General features: G+C 38.4%; 1 protein-coding gene across 29 annotated transcripts in view; it reads left to right on the top strand.

Moving 5' to 3' along the window:
• Window positions 1-22423, top strand: part of celf2 (cugbp, Elav-like family member 2) — a 177092-nt gene extending 154669 nt beyond the window's left edge. For 4 of the 29 annotated variants that reach the window (XM_048157403.1, XM_048157415.1, XM_048157404.1 and 1 more), the window contains 6 exons: window positions 1186-1249; window positions 5200-5334; window positions 7353-7478; window positions 11454-11651; window positions 12956-13099; window positions 15730-22423. In XM_048157403.1, coding sequence (XP_048013360.1) covers window positions 1186-1249; window positions 5200-5334; window positions 7353-7478; window positions 11454-11651; window positions 12956-13099; window positions 15730-15857 — 795 coding nt within the window. In that variant the 3' untranslated portion in view covers window positions 15858-22423. The remainder of the gene's footprint in view (window positions 1-1185; window positions 1250-5199; window positions 5335-7352; window positions 7479-11453; window positions 11652-12955; window positions 13100-15729) is intronic. The other 25 variants (XM_048157420.1, XM_048157421.1, XM_048157424.1 and 22 more) reach the window with 16 other exon arrangements.
• The last annotated feature ends 321 nt before the right edge of the window (window positions 22424-22744 follow it).

Below are 22744 nucleotides of genomic sequence, written 5' to 3'. Positions count from 1 at the left end.
CACACTGCCAGCAGAACTGACGGGCGACTCTTAGCATGACAGTATTCACTGACACCGATGTATGAGTCTAATACCTTGAAGTGCTCCTCAAGTATTTTATGATTTAGTTCCTTTTTTACATGGTTTTCACTCTCAGCACTATATTCTATGAGTTGAGTTGCTCACAAGTGATTGGTTTAAGAGACTGTCCATAGTTGGCATTTCTTGTCTATGAAATTATTAATTTATTTAGCATGATAACCATTCTTAACACATTGTCCCGTCTCACTGTGTTAAAGTGCCAAATGATAAATTACATATCTACTTGCTGGCCGCATAGCAATAATGTGCCATTCTGCAAGCCATTTTATTGGTCACTTTTTGTTGTGTATTTACATTAGACATCACACATGAATATTAGAAATCAAATATATTTTGATTGGCTGTGATTTTATTGGTTTGATTTTGTTTATTACATTTACATATGTTGATAAATACAAAATTAGAGTGGGCCCAGTACTAATACTTGAGGAACACCCGTGGCTAAAGGCTGATTTATGCTTCTGCGTCGAGTGTACGCCGTAGCTACTCCATAGGCTGTGTAGGCTGTCTTCAAAAATGTAACAATGCGTCAATTTCTACGTGGACCTCAAGCGCTGTGATTGGTCTGCTTGAACCCCTCCCTCAGGTCAAAAAACTGGCGCGGAGCAATCGGAGAAGAGCCGGTTTCAGGGGACACATGCAGTCATACTGCAACAAAAGTCGTTACCTATTTGCCGCTTCTATCTGTAAGCTTCTCTGACAACGTACATGACAAGCTGCCTCTTCTTCAGCTTTTGCCTTGATACTCAACATGACCGCGGACACTGCCTACTAGTGGTCTGTCGATGCAGAAGTATAAATGAAAACAGACACATAGCCTACGCCGTAGAGGCTCCGCCGTCGGTCGGACGCAGTAGTATAAATCAGCCTAAAGAACACACCCTGACAGATAGAGGCTTATGTGTTGCTTTACTGTTGACAGACTGCTCTATAGTGTCACTCCAGACAACATGGAACATGGGAACAAACCACAATGTTTCATCTATATTTAGCTAACACTAGCTCCTTCAAACATTATCCTTATATATCCATCACCATAAGCCAATGCATAATAGTGATTATACATTAATGGTCTGTTTTTTTCTCTCTCTCTCTATCTCCCAGTTGCTCCAACAAGCGACCACCTCCAGTAACCTAGGAGCATTCAGTGGTATTCAACAAATGGCAGGTGAGATACTGATCTTAGATCTGTTACTACCCTACCCCCATTGTAACTCCTCAACTAAACTCCCATCCCCCCTACTAAACCATTCAACCCAGCTCTGGATTGCATAACAAACCCAGTATGATACCTCAACCCCTGAGCAGATCCAGTATCAGCAGAGGTTCGGCTGAGAACATTGTCATCCTGCCTGAGTTTAGTTTTATCAAGCTGCAGAATTCCTGGCTTTCTACGATGTGTAGCGCACTAGGACACTTTGTAATGTTTGTAAGTGTATGTGTGTGTCAGACTTGATTGAGCCATTCTTTCCACACCTGTTCCGATGTACATAAACCCCCTTTTTTTTTTGTTTCTTGGAAGAAGAGTCTCATCATCCAATCATATTTCCTTGCCTGGGGTCTGTGAGGCTTATGGGAGACCAGATCATGCTGATATGCCCCATCAACCCTCAGATGCCTTCAGCTTTTTACATTTTCACTTCAGCAATCCTCAAAGAAGAGTAAAAATGAAAATACCCTTATCCAAAGAGGCCACTTATCACGGTGTGTTCATGTCACAAATACTGTCAAATTCACCAGAAACCTGCAGAGAATTCAGCGACAAGATGGATTCCTCATCGACACAACATGATATCTTATTCTTTCTTCATGCTGACTTGGTTTAGCACTCTAGAATATAATTAGTGTTTTACAACATCTGCCAATGAGCTCCTGCTTACTCTCGCTGTTAGACAGGTGTATGTTGTTCTCTCTTTGACAGTTTTCAGCCTCCGACATCACGCTAGATGCAACAAAACTGAGTGAAAGTTCCTCTATGCTCAGTTTCCTTCTTTTTTTCCCGTTTTCAGTGTTTTTTCGTTGTCTTGTGCATTACATTCCCAGTGTGCGTCTCTGTTCTTGTCAGGTCTTAATTGTGGTCTGTTTATCAAGCTGCCAGGCCTTCAAGGAAAGTGAAATATTTATAGCACACGGTCTTGCCTAATTGCAGCTGCTAAGGATGAAAGAAAGAGAACATATTAGCATCTAAAATGGCTTACAGTGTGTGTAGGATGAGTGCCTTTATCTCCTAAAGCCTTCCCCCTGACAACAGTTTTGCACACCAGAGAGTGGCTTCCTCATTAATGTAGGCTCTTGTGGAGAGGGTGAGCAGGACTGTGGTGTTTTTGTTTACCATTATGAAGAGAGTCCTGGAAGCTCTCGTTTAAGTTCAGCGGTACATCTGTGACAGCCTCTCAGCGAGAATGAAGTTCACATTGAGCCAAACCAGCGGCAGCTGCCACCACACAATTAAAGAGCGAAAAATTCCCACATTACCATAACAATAGCATTTTCTGGACCTCATTTTTAAGGCAATATAATCACCAAAAACAGCTTAGTTGAGACTTTTAATAAAACTGGTTTATTTGCTGAAAATAATGGGAGTTGGTCACGCACGATGGACGAAGTAGTTTGTTATTATACTTACAGATTATATACAGAAATGTGTCGGTGCTGAATTAATGGAACCGTTCAACTAAAAAGGAAAATTCTGTCATTTGCTCACTGTCTTGTCATTCCAAACATGTATGACTTATTTTCTTCTGTGAAACAGAAAGGAAGACATTTTTCATGCCCAGTGTACATTTAAATATGGTGTATCGCCAAGTTCAACCAATGACATTTGACTTCACTGATGCCAAATTTGAACGTGACACATCTTGATGTTTTCACTTCAGCACAAATGAACCAAACTCGACCAAACTTCTAAGTATAAAGTAGTAATAGCCATGGCCTATTGTTTGGCATAGATCAGGGGTTGTCCAGTCCTGCTCCTGGATGGCCGCTATCCTGCAGAGTTTAGCTCTAATACTGAAACACACCTGAACCAACTAATCAAGGTCTTCAGGACTGCGTGTTGGACACCACTGCATGCTCAAGACATGTTAAGCTGTGAAGCTCCTGAAAGAGATACAGGTTTGAATTTGATCTGCATCATCCCTCATTTCTCCCTCTCCCTCTATACTTCTTAGTTCTTTTCTATTGTCTCTTTCAAAGTGGCACAATGCCCCAAAATGAAAAACTTCAAAGCAGACCATTACATAATCCCATGCCAGAAACCTGTTCAATATAACCAGATAAACATATCAGTCTGTTTGAGACACTACTTGAAGTGCGAATCGACAGGAGCTCTCAAACTCAACAGGATTTGAAGACTTTTCTCGGCTGAATTGTGAAATCTTTGGACCCCTCCATCTGTCGCCTGGCAACCGTCTATGATTGGCAGCCGATATATACAGCTGACATCTGCTGTGTCTGTGCTGTGGGTGGAGTTACGAGCCATAAGGAGCTCCATTACACATGATGAACATTCAGCAAGAGCCAGCATCACCTCTTTCCTGACACCTCTCTCTTCGCTCAGTCCGCAGAGAGTGTGAACATACTGCATGGATGGATCTCACACACACACACACACTAGCAGAAGTGCCCTTCTCAACCACAGAATTCACATTGTGCCAAATACCCAATGCCCATTTTTTTACACTTGTGTGCCAAAAACTCAAAATGGTTTCTTTTCCGCTTTATTCAGAAGCACAAAGGCGGTCACAAAGCCCTCAATTTCAGAGTCCATTTCTGTCGTAACCTCTCTTTTTGACCTCCCGACACTGCACTTTCTCCTTCAATGACAGCTTTTCTAGCTTCTTTTATAGTATATACTATTCAAGCTTGAAGTTATAAAGCATGAAATCAAAAGTGACCTATTTAATTGACCTTTAACATTCCTGGTTTATTTTAAACAGTTTTTCAAAAGAATTACAACTTTTTGCCTTCATAATCTTTAATTAAAATGTAATAACTAACACTGCTTTTGTTTCGGAGTGACATCACAAACCCTTTCCTTCAAACCACCTATATTGAGGCCACTTTTAACAGGTCCTGCCCAACTTTGTCTCTTAATTTTTTTCTTAAGAGCCATTTCACGCTGACTTTAAACCTGCTGTTTAGGACCTGCAACACGTTACGGATTTATCTCTGCCCTTATATCTTGACCTGGGCTTTGTTTTGCAATTAGAGGTAGATTTCCTACCTCTAATCACCTTCTGTGATGTGCTAATTAGACTCTTAATGCACTTCTCTTGCTTGCTCAGTGGATCGGGGGGCAGACAACCGTGGCGTCCCCAGAGCACTGTCTTACCAATCCAAATTACATGCCACTGCTGTCTAAAGAGAGAAGGCTGGAAAAGCAAAGTCATTTTTTTCCACGATGGCTTTGGATTCTGTATTTGAGTCCTTGCTTTCAATCTTGCCGTCTTGCAGGTTGAACACTTGTACGTGGAGTCTATGAGACTGTAGGGTGTCCCATTTTTAATTTTCAGAAGGGTGCTCACAATCTCCCCTCATTGCGCATTTCATCAAGCCAACATGACTACCAGACAATATATGGGGAATTCGCCACCAAATTTTGGACTTGTAGGAGGGCGGTATTTTGGGGCAAGGCCTATAATTCTCTTGTGCACTTCTCCAACAAACCAAATGCTGTAATTCTGAAGTCTCTTGTGCGTGTTTTCTCTGTGTGTGTGTGTGTGTGTGTGTGTGTGTGCTTCCTCATAGTATAGAGTATATACATTTTGCGTGTATATACGACACATGCTGTACATTTTCCTCTTGTACCACTTCCAATCTCTGTCCTTCTTGGCTGCGAGCCACTTCCCGCAGTGTGTTGGCGTCATGGCCACTGCATGTAGTCGTGCCCCAAACACGCTAATCTAAAGTCACCTTTAGAGTTTCTTCTTAGGTAGATGCACCAGAGCCAATACATAGAATTGGATCTTCTGTACCAAATGCCTCTACACACAGCTCCACTAACACTTGTACACAAGACATGCACTCGTAGAGCATTCTGTAGAACATGTGTAGTTCCTTTAGTTTAGCATTGACAAAACACATGCACGCAGACATTGACGCTTTCTCTTTCTTCAGGTATGAATGCTCTGCAGTTGCAGAATCTGGCCACTCTAGCAGCAGCAGCGGCTGCAGCGCAGAGTTCGGCCAGCCCGTCCACCGCTAGCGCCCTGACCTCCAGCACAGGGTCCCTGGGAGCCCTGGCCAGCCCAGGTAACCAGAGGCTGTCCCATCATCATCATCATCATCATCATCTTCTTCGATAGCGGTATCATTTCCACCATAGAGTCGTTGTCCCTTCATTTGTTGTAGTCGAGTTCGTCATTCTCTTTGATGTTTGAATGTCCTTCATCGTAATTCTTTTAAATTAAGTTTTCATGCTGTGTGTGTTTGTGCGTAGTTCCTTGGCACCGTCCATCATGGTCATCATCATCGTGTTTGAGAGAGTGTGTCGATATGTGTGGCGTTAAGCTGTTGTGCTCCGTGGCTTTAACCGTGCTCCACTCATTTTGGAAAAGTTGACATGTGAAAGCAGGAGAGACATTAGTGTGACACATGGTTCTACGGTTAGATTAGCTTCTTTGTGTCTCGCTTTGAAGCTTGAAAAATTTCTTTCAAACTTGCATAAATGCAGAAGAAGCAGAGGGAGGGAAAAGATTCTATTTGCGTCAGAGTTCTTTTGTTTCAAGGGATGTTTTGTTTGTATTTATTGCTCTTTTCTGAAAACATTATCATCTTCATCATCTTCATGATTCCAATAATCTTCATTGTTGTGGATGACTCTTATCTTGTCTTTTTTCTGCAATTTTAACCCATTTCCTTTAGGAATCAATAAAGTATCATGGCCATCCATCCATCTTATCCACTTTATTAGAACTGCACGATATAGCAAAAAAACAAAACAAACAAACAAAAAAAAAACACAATATTTTTTCAGTCTTTTGATGATATTCAATGTCATAATAGGGTGTTTTTTTGTTTTTTTACTAAAAAATTATTGAAGTACATAAATGTTGCAAAAAATGCATTAAAATAATTGGTAAATAATCAATCAATGTTTTCCACACTTTCCACAAGGTAGAATCACATTTATTTTCATTTGCATGCATCAGCATGTAATAATGCACAATAATAAACAGCAATATTTACTTATATCTACAAATAAATTCACTAACAAAGTTTAATACATGAAAAGTGAATCGTGAGTTTTGATTTGATTCATTGTAACAGACTGTTTTAACTGATTCACAAAATGAATCAAACTTACCAATGGAAACAGCATTACAGAAGTTTAAATCACGCACTATATATATATATATATATATATATATATATATATATATATATATATATATATATATATATATATATATATATATCTTTGTTGACACAAGTCACAAGATAAGGAAGGATTGCAAAATTAGTCTAATGATACCCTTTTTAGAAAACTTAATGGGCAAATAAATTACAGCAATATATTCTATTTACACTAAGTGACAATAGCAGCTGTTTTTTTAGCAATATGCTATTTACACTAGGTGAAAATAGCGATAGATTCTATTTATACCATGTAAAAGTAAATAGTAATAGTAAAGAGTAAATAGTAATTAGATGCTTTCTATACTTTATATTGGCAGCTACTATTTGCACCTCAGTATTTTTGTAGATTAACGGGATGCAATAATATGATGATGTAAATGATTACATATTTATTAAAATTCTTAAACGGATGCTGCCTTAGGCAGCTCGGCAAATGGCGGATTCGAACCCATGTCGATCGCGATAAAAGCCAGGTCTGCGAGCCTTATTTGCTACTTCTGTGCCACTGAAAACATTGAATTCCATGCGTCATTTTTAAAACTTGAGTGGCCCAACCAGACATTGGTGGGTGGAGCTTGTGTAAATAGTGTTTGCCATTTTGTAAATAGACACTCCGAATAAATTATTGCAATATTCACAATGTTGCTTAATTTTATATTGCCGTTAAAGTCGCTGTTAATATATCATGAATATTCAATATATGGCCCAGCACTGCCATTTATCAATGACTCAATCAATCACTCATCTATGCATCCTTCCCTCTGTGTACCTCCACCAAAGCTTTTATGTATGTATCTTTAACCATTTCAGTATCATATGCAACTGTATGTGTGCAATCAAACATCTCTCTTTTTCTCTCTTCCATTTCTCCACCTGTCTCTCCTTCCTGCTCTGTCTGTCTTTCCCCACAGCAGGTTCCACGGCTAACTCCAGCGCGGGTGCGATGGGTTCCCTGGGTTCTCTGGGGACACTGCAGGGTCTGGCCGGGGCCACCGTGGGCCTCAATAACATAAATGCACTAGCAGGTAGCGTCAACAGTGAGTACTACCGTCCATCGGCCTCTCCATCTCAATCCATACAACATCATCTCATACCAGCCGCCCACTGCTCATAGAGATGCCCACAGTCTCCCAAACACACACATAGAGAATGTTTTTTTTTTTTTTTTTTTTTTAATATTTACTCTGAACTTATGCCAACTAAAGCAAGGGCATCTCTCTGGGCTTCAGTGAGAGTTTGTTGGGTGAATCTTTCACATTAAGTCCTGCTAAAATATTGAAACTGTGTGTGTGTGATTTGTAAAATGCCTCATTGTTAAATCAGATCTGATAAATTTCATTTGCTAAGTCAAAACAAATGTAGCTCATCCCTTGTAGTCGTGAGTGTGTTTGCACCAATCGGCCACATCTCCACACATTCTCACATGCTAACACACCGCTAAACCATTGCTCTGGGTGTTTCTATAGACGTGCAATTGTTTTGTCGCTATTGTGTGTGTATGTTGTGTATATGTGTCTGTTTTATGTTAGGCTTTGAATGATTTTAGACTAGTCTTATCCATGAAGGGCTAGAAGATGCTGTCTGATGTGTACCCAAAAGATAATTCACCCAAAAACTTCTGTGGAATACAAAAAATGTTTTTTTCATATAGTGAAAATTGGGTCCAATGTTAGTTTGGTCCCCATTGACATTCATTGTATGGAGAAAAATGGACAAATATTATTATTTTGTGTTTTACACAAAGAAAGAAAGAAGGTCGTATGGGTATGGAATGGTATGAGGGTGAGTAAATGATGACAGAATGGTCATTTCAAGTGTTAGTTCACCCAAAAATTAAAAAAAAAATGTCACCAATCAATCACCCACATATCGTTCCATACCTATAAAGCCCTGGAACACACGAAGCCGACGCCGATGAACTAGTGGCGACGGAATCAGATTGCGGGGTTGGCTCACGTCGGCAGCCTCTGGGTCAAAAGTTGTCTTGACACACCAAACCGACGCTCAACACCAGACAGCCAAGTAGCACGTCCGTTCTGCGCCTGCGTAAGAAGAAATGCCTTTCCATACCAGCAGATGGCAGTAGCCGAACAGCCAATCAGAATGATCAGATGGCCGGACTGACCGACGAGCTCCAACGCCGATTCAACATGTCGAATCGGCCAAAGAAGTCCATTCCAATTTTTTTTTTAAAGTTCATAAATACATTTAAAGTAATCCATAAAGTAAAATTTAAAGTAAAAGTAATCCATAAAAGCCCCAATATACTTCAGACAAAATTGAAGAACAAACTGATGTAGCGTAATTTCGAACAAAATCAGGCCAAAACAAAGTTCGAAACGGCTAGCCAAAGCGAACTCTAAGGAAAAGTTCGCTCCAGCTGCAAAACACCTTCGTATTACCGTTGGTCCATGACGATAACGTAATAGGAGGTGTGTGCTGAGGCTCCACCTCCTTTCACGCAGAACTCTTCTCTGACTCATTTCATGTGTCGAGTCCATCGAGGTAAGATCTCCGCGGGTGAAAACATGAACACACTGGATAGCTGCTTTATAGTAGAAAATGAAGCGGTGTGGGCTGCATCAGATGTTCAGTAACAATATACCGCGGCTCACGTATTTCGAACTTCGTTTTACCCCTAGAGGAAGAATGGAAAAGAACTTCCCCATGAGTATATTGGGGCCTTAAGAATCGAGCAGTTAGTCAAGATCGCTTTATTGACAAATCAGCATTCAAGACCAGAACTATTCATTTTATACTAGAATGTACCTAATGGGCGTTGCGGAAAGTAATTAGTATGAATAGGAGAGCTAAAGATCACCGTGGCCTGTGCATGTGTATATGTCAGTGTGTCGGCACGCGGGCAAAATCTCTATCTCCACCAGTGACCTTTTAGCCAGGTTTCTAGTTTTATAAATCAAGCTTTCTCCAACAGAACGCCTACAATTTAAATTCATTCAAATGACTCTCTCGCACATACACACACTCCCAGTGCTCATTTAAGAGGCTGTATAGTCTAATTGAATATAAAAGGTCAGTATTGTAATTATTGCTGGATAAATGAGGGAGCTGGTCGTCCAAGCACTTCGCTCATCATTTATTGTTTCCAGGCCGTCAAGCCAAAAGGCCAGTCAGTAAATACTCATGAATCAGTCTTTATAAACGCACACGCACACACACACTGACTAAGGGACAAAAAATATACTCTGTACACATTACATGAACACAACTGCTTCTACGCTAGCACGATTTGCTGTGTTGTTTTAAATTATGAATATTGGTTGCCGCAAGAGATTCTATAGTTTAATGTGTCTTTTTTTCTGATAATTTTCTGTCATAGCTACAAAAAATAATTATTAATAATTATTAAGAAATAATTGACAGATTATTTGATTATCAAACTGATACACTAATAACGTTTAATGCAACAGGCATTTGAACTCTATCACCCTGCTTATAGGATTACTTTCAAATAAAATTTTCCTGATAATTTACTCACCCCCATGTCATCCAAGATGTTCATGTCTTTCTTTCTTCAGTCGAAAAGAAATGAAGGTTTTTGATGAAAACATTCCAGGATTATTCTTCTTATAGTGGACTTCAATGGCGTCCAAACGGTCAAAGGTCAAAATTACAGTTTCAGTGCAGCTGTCATTTTCATTAAAAAAATACAACTTTATATGCTTTATAAACACAAATGATCAGCGTGCACATGCTTCCACTTTCCGTATTCTTCAAAAAGCTTACGCTGTATGTCCTACACCTTCCCTATGCTACATACGGAAAAAAAACGGAACTGGCGCCGCTTTCGTTCCGTAAGTTGAATAGGGAAGGCGTAGGACATACAGCATAAGCTTTTTGAAGAATACGAAAAGCGGAAGCACGTGCAAGCTGATCATTTGTGTTTATAAAGTTGTATTTTTTTCGAAAATGACCGATCATTTCGCTAGATAAGACCCTTATTCCTCGTCTGGTATCGTTTAAAGCCCTTTGAAGCTGCACTGAAACTAAAATTTTGACCTTCAACCATTTGGAGAGACCATTGAAGTCCATTATAAGGAGAAAAATCCTGGAATGTTTTCTTCGACTGAAGAAAGAAATGGACATCTTGGATGACATGGGGGTGAGTAAATTATCAGGAAAATTTTATTTGAAAGTGGAATAATCCTTTAAGTACTGAGTTTTGTCACTACTGTAAGTTAAGATTCAGTGATGGTATGACAAATGTTGTTTGATTCTTGATGGAAGTGAGACATGACGTGCTTTTGGTCCATAACCATTGTGCTTTTGACCACCAAGACCCTAAACCCCAGGTTGCTCCATATATCAAAAACATAACAAAAGTCTAAATGACCCCAGATATTTGAACAGTAATGTGCCATAGAGTTCATCTGCACTGATGTCGCCCATATGTCTACGGAAGTTACTCCCTGAAGCACATGTGCATCTGTTTCTGCAGTCAGGGTTTCTGCCTTTAATAGATCCAAGGTTGCATTTGTATTTTATTAAAAGAGTTTAATGTTTTCCCCACAACCCCTTTTTAATACAGCCAAGATTGCTGACACGAATAATGAGATAATTAGATGTAGAGTTCCACTGTGTGAGGTTAAAAAGGTGATTGGTCAGATGTTTCTGTGTGTCTGAGGGTCGCCGTGGTGATCGTTTCGTGCTGCTATTGTGTCATTAGTGTGCATGTGTAGGCCGCGCTCCTCATTTGCATACACTGGTCAGTATATTATGTATCTTCTCTATCTTGTGTTTGTGTGTATGTTTGTGCGAGTGGGTGCCGTTTATATGTTAATGTCCTGTGTTACGTTTTGATTGTCCTTTGTGATTATGCTGTTTTGACTAGCAGCGTTTGTTGTTCTACTTTCTGTTCATGTGACGTTGAGTTTTTTCGTGTTCTGTGTGTTTTTGTGTGTCTTGTGTTTTGTTGTAGAAACACACCCTGAGTCCAAATGCTAACGAGTAAGAGCACTTCTTTTTTCTTTATTGTTGGGTTTTATGTAAAGTTGCTCACATGCTCTCAGGTATGGCAGCTTTGAACGGCGGGCTGGGCAGTACGGGCCTGAGTAACGGGTCGGCCGGGCCCATGGACGCTCTCACACAGGCCTACTCAGGGATCCAACAGTACGCGGCTGCCGCCCTGCCCACCCTCTACAGCCAGTCCCTACTGCAGCAACAGAGCGCTGCGGGCAGCCAGAAAGAGGGTATGGACACAAACACTGGACATTGGCTACATTGGAAGTGTACAGTTAAAACTAGTGCAACTTCAGTTAAGTTGCGCAGCGGATATGGAATTATATCAATGACAAAATCCAAAAAAGCAAGCTGAGTTTGCATTTTTGAGGCTACAATTTAACATGTTTGTATATTTATGTAGTAAATATTCCAATTGAAAACATTTTACACTAGGGTTGTCAAAAGTACCGACTTTGAAAAGTACTGAAATTTAAAAAAATGTACTGAACATTTTGATGGTACTGAAATTTAAAAAAATGTGACACACCAGTATTTCCCCGTAGCATTTTGAGTGCTGTTGAGCAGATTTTTAAACACCTCTGATTGGCCATTGTGTTCACGCGCTCATGAGATATGTCTGTGATTGGCTACAATGATCAACGCTTCAAAAACATGTTGTAAATAGACAATAGACATCTTTACGGAGTGCTTACACAGATACACACGGGAGCGCTTGAAAGCAGGCGTCTATCAGCAGATTGTCTATCAGCGGATTTATCATATCTGTTGAGCGTGTGAACACAATGGCCAATCAGAGGTATTTAAGAATATACTGAACAGCACTCAAAATGCAAGGGGGAAATGATGGTATCGTCACATTTTTTTAAATTTCAGTACCGACTTGGTACCGAAGTAGGTACTTTTGACAATCCAATTTCACACGTAATTTAGTCATTAAAAATCCAGTATATATACATCTTCAAAAGTTCAGATTCTAAATTATTCAGTTCCAGTTTTTTTTTTTAAATATTTTTGTTTAATTAATAATTTATATATTTATTAAATAATTAATTAAAAAAAATCTTTATTATTTTATTGTATTAAATGTAATATTTAATTAATTAAAAAAATAGTATTTATTTATTTATTTATTTAGCTTTACAAATTCACCTTGACAAATTTTGCGCAACTTTTGTCATTAATATATATCCATAAGTGAATCATTGTCAGACATTGTCAGGTTTTAAGAAACCAAAAAAAAAAAAAAAAAAAAAAAAAAAAAAAAAAAAAAATATATATATATATATATATATATATATATATATATATATATATATATTGGTTGGTCTCTTATATTAAATTTTATATTTATTTTAAAGTAAATTATATTACTTAATATATTATAGTAAATATGACGGCAGTTTCAGATTGAATCTTACCAGTGTCTTAATTTTTAATTGTTCAGTATAGATTGATATTCCTTATTGCATCTCCGTAGTTGTAGGTTCTTCACTAAACACGGACACGGGTATGTTTTGTGCGTGTGAAACAGGACCTGAAGGAGCCAACCTGTTCATCTACCACCTGCCACAGGAGTTTGGGGACCAGGACATCCTACAGATGTTCATGCCTTTCGGAAACGTGGTGTCTGCCAAAGTCTTTATCGACAAACAGACCAATCTGAGCAAGTGCTTTGGTATGAACTGACATACGAACAACATAGAATTTGCCAGTAACAGTTATTCAGTTAAGGCTTATGAAGGTATATTTAATTTGGCAATAAACTGACTAGTATACTACAACAATATAAAGGACTTTTTTTTTTTAATAACTATCAATTATGGTAGTAAATGCCATTATATTTATACAAACCTGATTCCAAAAAAGTTGGGACACTGTACAAATTGTGAATAAAAACAGAATGCAATGATGTGGAAGTTTCAAATTCCAGTATTTTATTCAGAATACAACATGGATGACATATCAAATGTTTAAACTGAGAAAATGTATAATTTTAAGGGGAAAATAAGTTGATTTTAAATTTCATGGCATCAACACATCTCAAAAAAGTTGGGACAAGGCCATGGTTGCCACTGTGTGGCATCCCCTCTTCTTTTTATAACAGTCCGCAAACGTCTGGGGACTGAGGAGAGAAGTTGCTCAAGTTTAGGAATAGGAATGTTGTCCCATTCTTGTCTAATACAGGCTTCTAGTTGCTCAGCTGTCTTAGGTCTTTGTCACATCTTCCTCTTTATGACGTGCCAAATGTTTTCTATGGGTGAAAGATCTGGACCGCAGGCTGGCCATTTCAGTACCCGGATCCTTCTTCTATGCAGCCATGATGTTGTAATTGATGCAGTATGTGGTCTGGCATTGTCATGTTGGAAAATGCAAGGTCTTCCCTGAAAGAGACGGCATCTGGATGGGAGCATATGTTGTTCTAGAACTTGGATATACCTTTCAGCATTGATGGTGCCTTTCCAAATGTGTAAGCTGCCCATGCCGCACGCACTCATGCAACCCCATACCATCAGAGATGCAGGCTTCTGAACTGAGTGCTGATAACAACTTGGGTTGTCCTTGTCCTTTTTAGCCCGGATGATATGGCGTCCAAGTTTTCCAAAAAGAATTGGTGATCCTCTGCCCATCTTGACTTCTGAGAGACACTGCCACTCTGAGAGGCTCTTTTTATACCCAATCATGTTGCCAATTGACCTAATAAGTTGCAAATTGGTCCTCCAGCTGTTCCTTATATGTACATTTAACTTTTCCGGCCTCTTATTGCTACCTGTCCCAACTTTTTTGGAATGTGTAGGAATGTCATGAAATCCAAAATTAGCCAATATTTGGCATGACATTTCAAAATGTCTCACTTTCAACATTTGATATGTTATCTATTTTCTATTGTGAATAAAATATAAATTTATGAGATTTGTAAATTATTGCATTCCTTTTTAATTCACAATTTGTACAGTGTACAACTTTTTTGGAATCAGGTTTGTATCTATTTAAATTGTTCTGTAATCTAAATGAAGGCACACTTATTTTATCTTTTTTCATGCCAAATGATTTTTTTTTTTTTTTTTTTTTGCATATTTGCAGCTAATCATTTGTTTTTATGTACCCTTTCACACTTAGTCTGAAATACAGTTCTGCATTTTTATTCAGGAGCCTTAAGCCTGGGACACACCAAGCTGATGGTCGTCAGTCAGGCAGTGCTGGCTGTTTTTGAGCGTTGGTTGGATTAGTTTTTCTGGTGTTCTACACCGTTTGCTCTAGTCAGATTCAGCATGCTGAATCGGTGTTAGCGAGAGAGAGAACTCTGATTGGCTGTTCAACTTAGTGAATGAGTCAGTGCACGAGAATAAAAAGAAAGTGATGAAAGTGAGCAAAGTCAAGATGGCACATACAGAAGGCTGTTATAATGTTATCTGATAGGGAAAGTATATCGATGCTTCGCGATTCGTGGATCAATTCTGATATATTCCAAATGCATCGCAAATCGATTCTGATTTTAGTTTTTAACAGCAGATTGTTCTTAGAATGTTTTTATGACGCGAGATTTGTAAAACCTTTTCGAACTTCATGATTGAAGGTTCAAGTGGTGTGTGTAAGGAATTGGAAGGAAGTAGAGTACTACTGTTTCTAAAGCACGCAATGCCATCTGCTGTTAAAAAACTAAGCTCAGATCGATTGGAGAGAGAATCGCGATACATTTGAAAAATATCATAATCGATCCAGAATCTTTTCTCGATTCACAATACATCGATTTATTGTCCCAGGTCTAGTACCTAAGCATTCCAATACGCAAATATTTTTATAATAACATGAGCCGACCGGAATGAAGAAATTGATCAGCTTGATTGATATTTAAAATGGTAAGCAAGCACTGCTTTGTTTACGGTTTGTATATCTGCATTCCTAGTTTCGGTTTCCCTTTTTTGAATGACAAAAATAGACTATTGACACCTGCTGATGTAGACAGATGTTTACATACACGCAGGCTCAGAACGCACATGCTAGTTGATAGTTGCATTTAGTCCTTTTGGTGTGTTCAAGGCAAGCTTTTTGGCTGAGACGCAGCCAACAAGAGGCAACAACACAGTCAGCTTTTGTCGCCGCTAGTTCTTTGAAGTCGGCTTGGTGTGCCCCAGGCTTTATACTCCATTCTCAGTGTGAATGGTTTGGGATTTTCCAATTTAGTTTCAAATTTATGGTCTATTTCATGCTGTTGTTTAGTTGCGTTGGACATGGCACGCCAAAAACATGACTTTATTACGATCATAAGACATTCATATATCCTTTTCTCCTTTTCCTCTATCGCAGGTTTCGTCAGTTATGACAATCCTGTGTCAGCGCAGGCCGCCATTCAGGCAATGAACGGGTTTCAGATCGGCATGAAGCGTCTCAAAGTCCAGCTCAAGCGCTCGAAGAACGACAGCAAACCGTACTGATCTTAGCACTAGGGCCTCTCTCATGTTACACTGCTAGGGTAAGTCCCCACTGCTGCCACGGTTACCAAACTGGGACTCCGGGGGGAGGGGGTGCACGAGGGGGGGAGTTTCACCCTTTGACCACCAGAGGGAGCCACTCTCCCATAACATTCTTTTCAGCTTTTTTTAATTAATAACAGTATTATTATTATTTTGTCTCCTTTTTTCCACATGAACGCTTCCATTTCCGCCATTTTTTTGTATGACTTGCGATGAATGAACAGCTATTATTGGTATTTTTTATTTTTCCTTTGGGTCATGTGTAAACTATTTGATTTTTTTTTTAAAGTAAATATTTATACAGTGGCTATTTCATTATATGACGATAACAACAGCAGAAAGGAACGATGTATAAAGTATTATTTGTTTCTCTTTGTGAACCTGAGGCTTGTAAGGACAAGTAGAGAAGGTTCCGATATGATTAAAGCACCAATATGCACATTAACCTTTGCCCTTTGGCCTCTGGTGTCGGTTCAGGGCTTTGCTGCTCCTTCGAACCCTTGGCCCACTGGCACTAGAGAGGAAAGGGTTAAACCCGCTGTGGCCTCTCTGTAGTCAACGGCAACAACTGCCTAAACAGCTTCCTCAACAAATACTTGCCGTCAAATGTTCAGTGATTTTTTTTTTTTTTTCATTCATTTTTTTGTCAGAAAGGTTTTTTTTAGTTGTTGTTTTTTATTTGTTTGTTTGTTTGTTTGTTTTTTTGAAGAAAAAATTAGTCCGACTTTTACGCGTCAGATAATTGTGGTCTTCGTCCAACTGAATTTGTGTAGAGCATTAAAAAGATTTTGATCTGTCGATGGTTAAAAAGAATAAAGCATTCTAGGTTCTATGTGGAGGGGTGGGGAACTGAAAACTTGATGTTTATCGAAAGAAAAAAAAACTTAAATTGCAGAAAGCCACAGGCCTGTAAATTTTATTTGTAAAAAAATGCAGTTCTATTTTTATACAAAATTTCTACTGCCTCTGAAGTAAAGGACTTTATTTATTATCTTTTAAGTTATTGGGTTCGGAAAGTCGTGCTCTCTCTATCCTGAGCCTCGTCCGGTAGTCTTCTTAAACCACACAATCTGTGTGACGAGATCACGTACAAAACCCCTCGTTTTCTTTCTTTCTTTCTTCCTTTCTCTCTCTCACCATTTCCCACAATCCCATCTGTCACGTCCCCATCATATCTCTGTCTCGACTCTCTCTTCCTCTTCTCTCTTTGGTCATAAGTAGTGGCACTTCATAAGTAAAATCTCTCTTTTTCGTTTCATTTCGTTTCGTACTGTTTGGTTTTTGTTCGTACGCTCCAGACAAAAAAAAAAACAAAAAACAAAACTGAATAGTTTCTCCCAAACGGCAATCCATCTGCGGTCTCGGATCGGACCAGGATGGATACTTTTGGGTGTGTGTGTCTGTATGGAGGAGATGGAGTGTGTGTTCGTACTCTGTGTGTGAGCGAGTGCCTCATTTACATGTACGTGTTGGCAATCTATTCCAATTGTGTGTATTGTACGATAAAAAAGAAAACAGTTAAAAATGCTAATGTGATGTTGGTGAAACGCTGGTTAATAGCGCTGCTGCTGTTTGTTTGTTTGTTTGTTTGTTTGTTTTGTTTGTTCGTTTGTTGTTCTCATGGTTTAATGATGTTAGTTGTGTGCCGGAGCTGTGTGTGTAACTCTCCTCTCCCGTTTTCTTCCCTAGAACTCATCTCCATGACTCTATGCTCATCGTTTGCCTAGCATGTCTACGTGGCGTACAAAAAAAAAAAAAAGTCTCATCGTCCCGTCATTGTTTCTGATGTCTTTCTGAGTTCTCCTGCTCATAATCTGGTCTCCTTTTACTGATCTTTGTACTTTTATCTTAGCCTGATCTTTTTGGATTTGAAATTTTTCGCATGTGACCTCATTTTGAGCTTTTTTCCTGTGTTTTGTTTTGTTTTGTTTTTTGTTTTTGATTTAACTGGTGAGGGAGGGAGCGAGGGAGGGAAGGAAGGAAGGGAGGAAAGACAAAAAAAAAACAATAATAATAATAATGTGAAAACGCTGCATTCACACTCTAGAGACAGAGTATATTTACTAACATAACCAGAGCATCATTTTAAGAAAACAAACAAAAAAAAACCTAAAAAAAAAAAAAAAAAAATTCCTGTGGCAAAACAATTACGAATATTTGCGTTTGACTTTTTTTTTCTTTGTTTTTTATTCGTCAGATTGTTTTTTTTTTTTTCTCTCTCTCTCTCTTTCTCTCTTTATGTTGTTTTTTTTTTTCATTCATTTAAAGTAAACTTGAACGTTCAATACAGGGATTGGCGTTGGGACTTACTGTCGGCGACACTCTTATTTTGAGGCCTGCCGTAAGAAACCCTCGCTGGTTTCTAAACGAATAGACTACTTCCACGCAGTTTTAATAATAAAAAATAAAAAAAAGCTGCCTGATCGATATTAGAATCTCTCAGAGCTTGCTCGTGGTTTTTACATTTTTCAGGCAGTGTAAAGTTTTTTGATAAGGCCATTTTAAGTGGCTTGATTTCTCATTAAAGTCTATATAAAACCACTTTTTTCTAGAGTAGTAAAGGTATTAAGAAAAACACACACACACACACACATACACACACACAAGATTGCCCTGTTTGGGGGGAAATGCTACCTACGTGTCACACCTTTTGCTGAACTGACTTACAGTTAGACAATCCGTGGTTTAAATGCACATGAAATGACCTATATTTTATACTGTTTAAATGTATAGAGGAAAAAAAAACAGAGTTTGTGTAACCCGCGGTCCCGTCGGTGCTTTTCGTGGATAAAGTCGTGGTTTCATCAAGTCTAACAGTCTTATTTGTCTCATGTTTTTAAAGAGAAGACTAAAAATCAATTTACTTGAACAATAGACAAAGCCTTTCATAAGTACTATTACTACTACTTTTTTTTTTCTTGTTTTTTTTTTTTTTTTTTTTTTTTTTTTTTGTTTGTTTCTTTTTTTTTTTTATAGGAGTCCCTCTTTGCTAAATTTCTTGTTGGGTAATTAGCTATATAAAAATTATTAAAAGTTACAGTGTCGGCTTGTGAAGCATCTATGTCATTATATTATTTTATTTCTATTGTGGGAAACAATATTTAGATGTGTTATGTTGTTCAGCAAAATGTGATTTTTTTTTTCTTATAAAGAAAAAACAAGATGAGTGGAATTTAGTGCCAAATTCTGACGGTACATCCTGCCTACAGCTTCAGTGTTTTACTTGTGAAATTATTTGATAACATGGGTATTTTATTACGTAAGTGTTTTGTATGGAACCCTCATATTTAAAGATATAGATTTAAAAAAGGTTGTTAACTTGCTCTTCTGTGGTCTTGTTGCCTGAAAATGTTCATGTTTTTGCTTTTCTTTCTTTTTTTTCTTTATTTGTAAAGATGTAAAAAGTGCCCATGTGTCATAATCACTCTCACAAGCACACACACACACATACACACACATATACACACACACACACACAGGTAAGCACATACGCATGCACGCATACACACACCTGTGCTAAAGGTTGACCTCACAACCCTCTTTTCTTTGAAGGTGTGTGTATGTGAGCCCCTGAGATTGAGTCTCAGCAGTTCTCCTTACACACACACACACACACACACACACACACACAAACACACACACACAGAGATTAAGGGTCCACTTATGCCACAGAAGGCCCAAATTTCACAGGACAAATTCATCCGCTTTGTGTTTGTCAGTGAACAATTTCTGTATGATGGGACAAAATATTGACGCATTTATGTGAATTGTGAATCAGGCGTTGAACTTTTGACCATCATGATATAATACAGGGCCATCACGACAGCCTCTTAATCACATAATCATTACACAAAAGCTGATCTGTGTGTTCCTCCACGTTAAATTCTAAACGTCTCAGTGTAGTCTCGCTTTCTGCTGCCTTTATCAGGACTATTTTACGTTCGTAGAACAACCAAAACTTCGTCCTGATGCCAAAGTAGTTCAACGTGATCCGCAGTGTTCAATAGCGCCTGTAGCACTTTGCTGTAAACGTTTACACATCGTTCAGACGGCCCGTAAAAAATATTGTTTACAAACGTAGTTTACAGGCAGCCCCCTCAAACCAGTTTACTTCACTCTATAGCACTATTTTATACCCAAGCTCTGCCGTTGCCTTAACACGTTGATCAGTATTAATGGGCTGGAATACATTGCTGCACATTTAAAAGTGTGCCAAGGGTGTGTGTGTGTGTGACTGTGTACAGGTGTGTGTGTGTGCTATGATTGGTTGTCTATTTGTCCATATTATTTCTCTTTAGCCAAAACTGGATCTGCAAAAATTTGTGTCAGTTAAAACAAAACAAAAAAACTCGTTTGTTTTTTGTTTTTTTTAAAAAGTTAAATTTCCGTACAAACAGAACAAATTTTTTGTAAAATCATTCTTACGTGAATTACTATATATGTGCACAAAGAATTCGTATAAATTGTTCGCAAACATGTTTAAGTACATTTTTGGCTCGTGAGAACAATTTATTTCTATTTTTTTTTTTGTACATCATTCTTGCGTGACCTATGACCATTTTTAAGTATTGTCGCACACATGCAGAAAGAATTTGTGCAAATTGTTTGTACAAATATTGCAACTGTTCTTGAAACTAAACTGTAAAAAAATCAAAAGCTGAGACAACCATCTGCAGGAGATTTTTGAGTTATCTCAACTTGTAAATTGAACAACAAGAAGTTGAGAGAACTCAAAAATCTCCTCCAGCTTGTTGCCTTAAAACTTAAAGTTTTCTCAACTTTATTTTTTTTTTACAGCGTACCTGAACTGTTACCTGACCTATGGCCATTGTTGCGCACAAGAAAATTTGTTGTTTCGTTAATTTATGTACGAATGGTTTAACGAATGGTTTATACGGAAATTAGCTCTGTTCGCGTTTCACGAATGCGGCCCGAAATTGGAAATTTCGTTTACCCCTTAACGCGTACGTTACATATTGGGAAGTTCGAGTCGGTCAGTTTATGATATACTGCTCTCTTTGCCAAATCGTATAACCACTAGCACAAACAGAAAAGCACATGCGCATTAGCACACGCAGTATTAAAACTGACGACTTCTTATGCTTACCTAGTACAACAGTCAAGGCGATAGAATTGCTGCTTAACCCTCCCATAAAGTTGTCGAAAACTTTGACCGAGTTCTAAGCGGCATGTAGGGAATTGTAATTATGCTACATTTTTCGTGGAATGCATCTTGTTTGATCTCATTTGATTCGTTTGACTTGATGTAACATCACTCTATAATGAACTGCCGTTCGGCTTAAGTGTTTTTACCTCAGCTCAGCGCAGAAATATGGATATTCGGTCGTTTCCATCTCGGCGTTCGACTTCGTTTACCACAATCAACTTCAGACATACAGGGTAAGCATTCACGGCCAGCACAATTTCACACACACACACACACACATTTGTTAGATGTTTAGTAAAGCACAAACTCACAGGAGTTCTCGCTGAGACTCTTCACTCAGGGGTTTTACGCACCACACGCATCTGAAATCTGTTTGTTGTTTCTTTTGTTTCTTTCTTTCTCTTAAGTGCTATTTAACAAGTGTATTTTAAAGAAAAAAAGATGTGTAGTTTCTTTGCATTTTGGCTTCCGTCAAGTTTTTTGGAAATGTATGTGTTTATCTAATGTGCCGTAACAAAAGCTTGTCGTCTGTAGATTAATATCATTTTGTTTGATTCTAAAAAGATTTAAATAGTTTTAAGTATTGTCTTGAGAAAAGCCAAAGTCAATGCATTTCAGTGGATTATGTAAGCGTGATACATGTTTGTTTGACAACACTTTGAAAATCTGTCATTGGATGGGAATTTAAAAAGTACAAAAAAAGCAGGCTTTCCTATTTCTATCACTGATTGTACTTATGCCTTTTGTACCAGTGGAACTTTTTATACTGGCAATTAAAGGAAAAGAAAAAAAAAAACTATCCGACAGGCTGCACGGCCCCGGCCAGGGGCCGACAGCAACTGGTTCCCGAGTTTGATTTCTAGTTGGCGTCCAGAACGTTAGGTTTTGATATAAAGATTTTCTAGGAGAACTTTGGCTTGGTATCTTTAGCCTCCTCTTCTTTATTCTTCACATCGATATTTGCTTTCATGTTTTCTTTGGTTCGTTTCCTTTTTCGGAAAGAGGGTCGGGGAGTTTTCCTTTTGGCTTATAAATACGTAATGCGGTTTGTCTTTACAAAAGAGTCTTTACAACAGCGGTAAGTTTCATTTAGTTAAGTATTGTGCAGTCACCATGATAAAGACGATTAGACGATTTAGAAGTATTTAGTCACCTTCAGTGGATAAATGTATTAGTTTGACAAACAAGATAAAAGTAATTTGAGGACTTTGCTTTTAGCTGTTTAGATTTTTCTGGTTTCTCTGTCTTTGCTGTTAACCTAACTGTGTAGCTGGAACAGTCAGACTTATTTTTGTAAATGTATGTTCTTGTGTGATGCAGTTTTTTGCCTCTGTCTCCGATATTAAACCATTTTTCCTAATACTCGTCTCTTTCTCTGTGGCGTGGTGTTCCAGTACCTGTCCGATGTTGTACAAATGTTCATGCAACCCTCCGGTGTTTCACGTCTCTTTTCTATCTCCCTTCTCACTTTTCTTTTTTCTGTACCGTTTGTTTCTTGGATATTTGGTTGTTTTCCTTTATTTACATTGCGATTAATTTCAGTCTCATCACCAAACATGGTAAATATACATAAAGATTTATATATGTATATTTCTGTGCAGCCCAACTTGCCGTAACAGTAGATGGACAGCCGCTCCGTGCTCTATTTATAAAATACCCCGGCCTTTTGGTTTTGTAATAT

The sequence above is a fragment of the Megalobrama amblycephala genome, linkage group LG14, assembly GCF_018812025.1.
Source record: "Megalobrama amblycephala isolate DHTTF-2021 linkage group LG14, ASM1881202v1, whole genome shotgun sequence".
Classification (NCBI taxonomy): domain Eukaryota; kingdom Metazoa; phylum Chordata; class Actinopteri; order Cypriniformes; family Xenocyprididae; genus Megalobrama; species Megalobrama amblycephala.
This window is presented reverse-complemented; position numbering and strand designations above follow the sequence as displayed.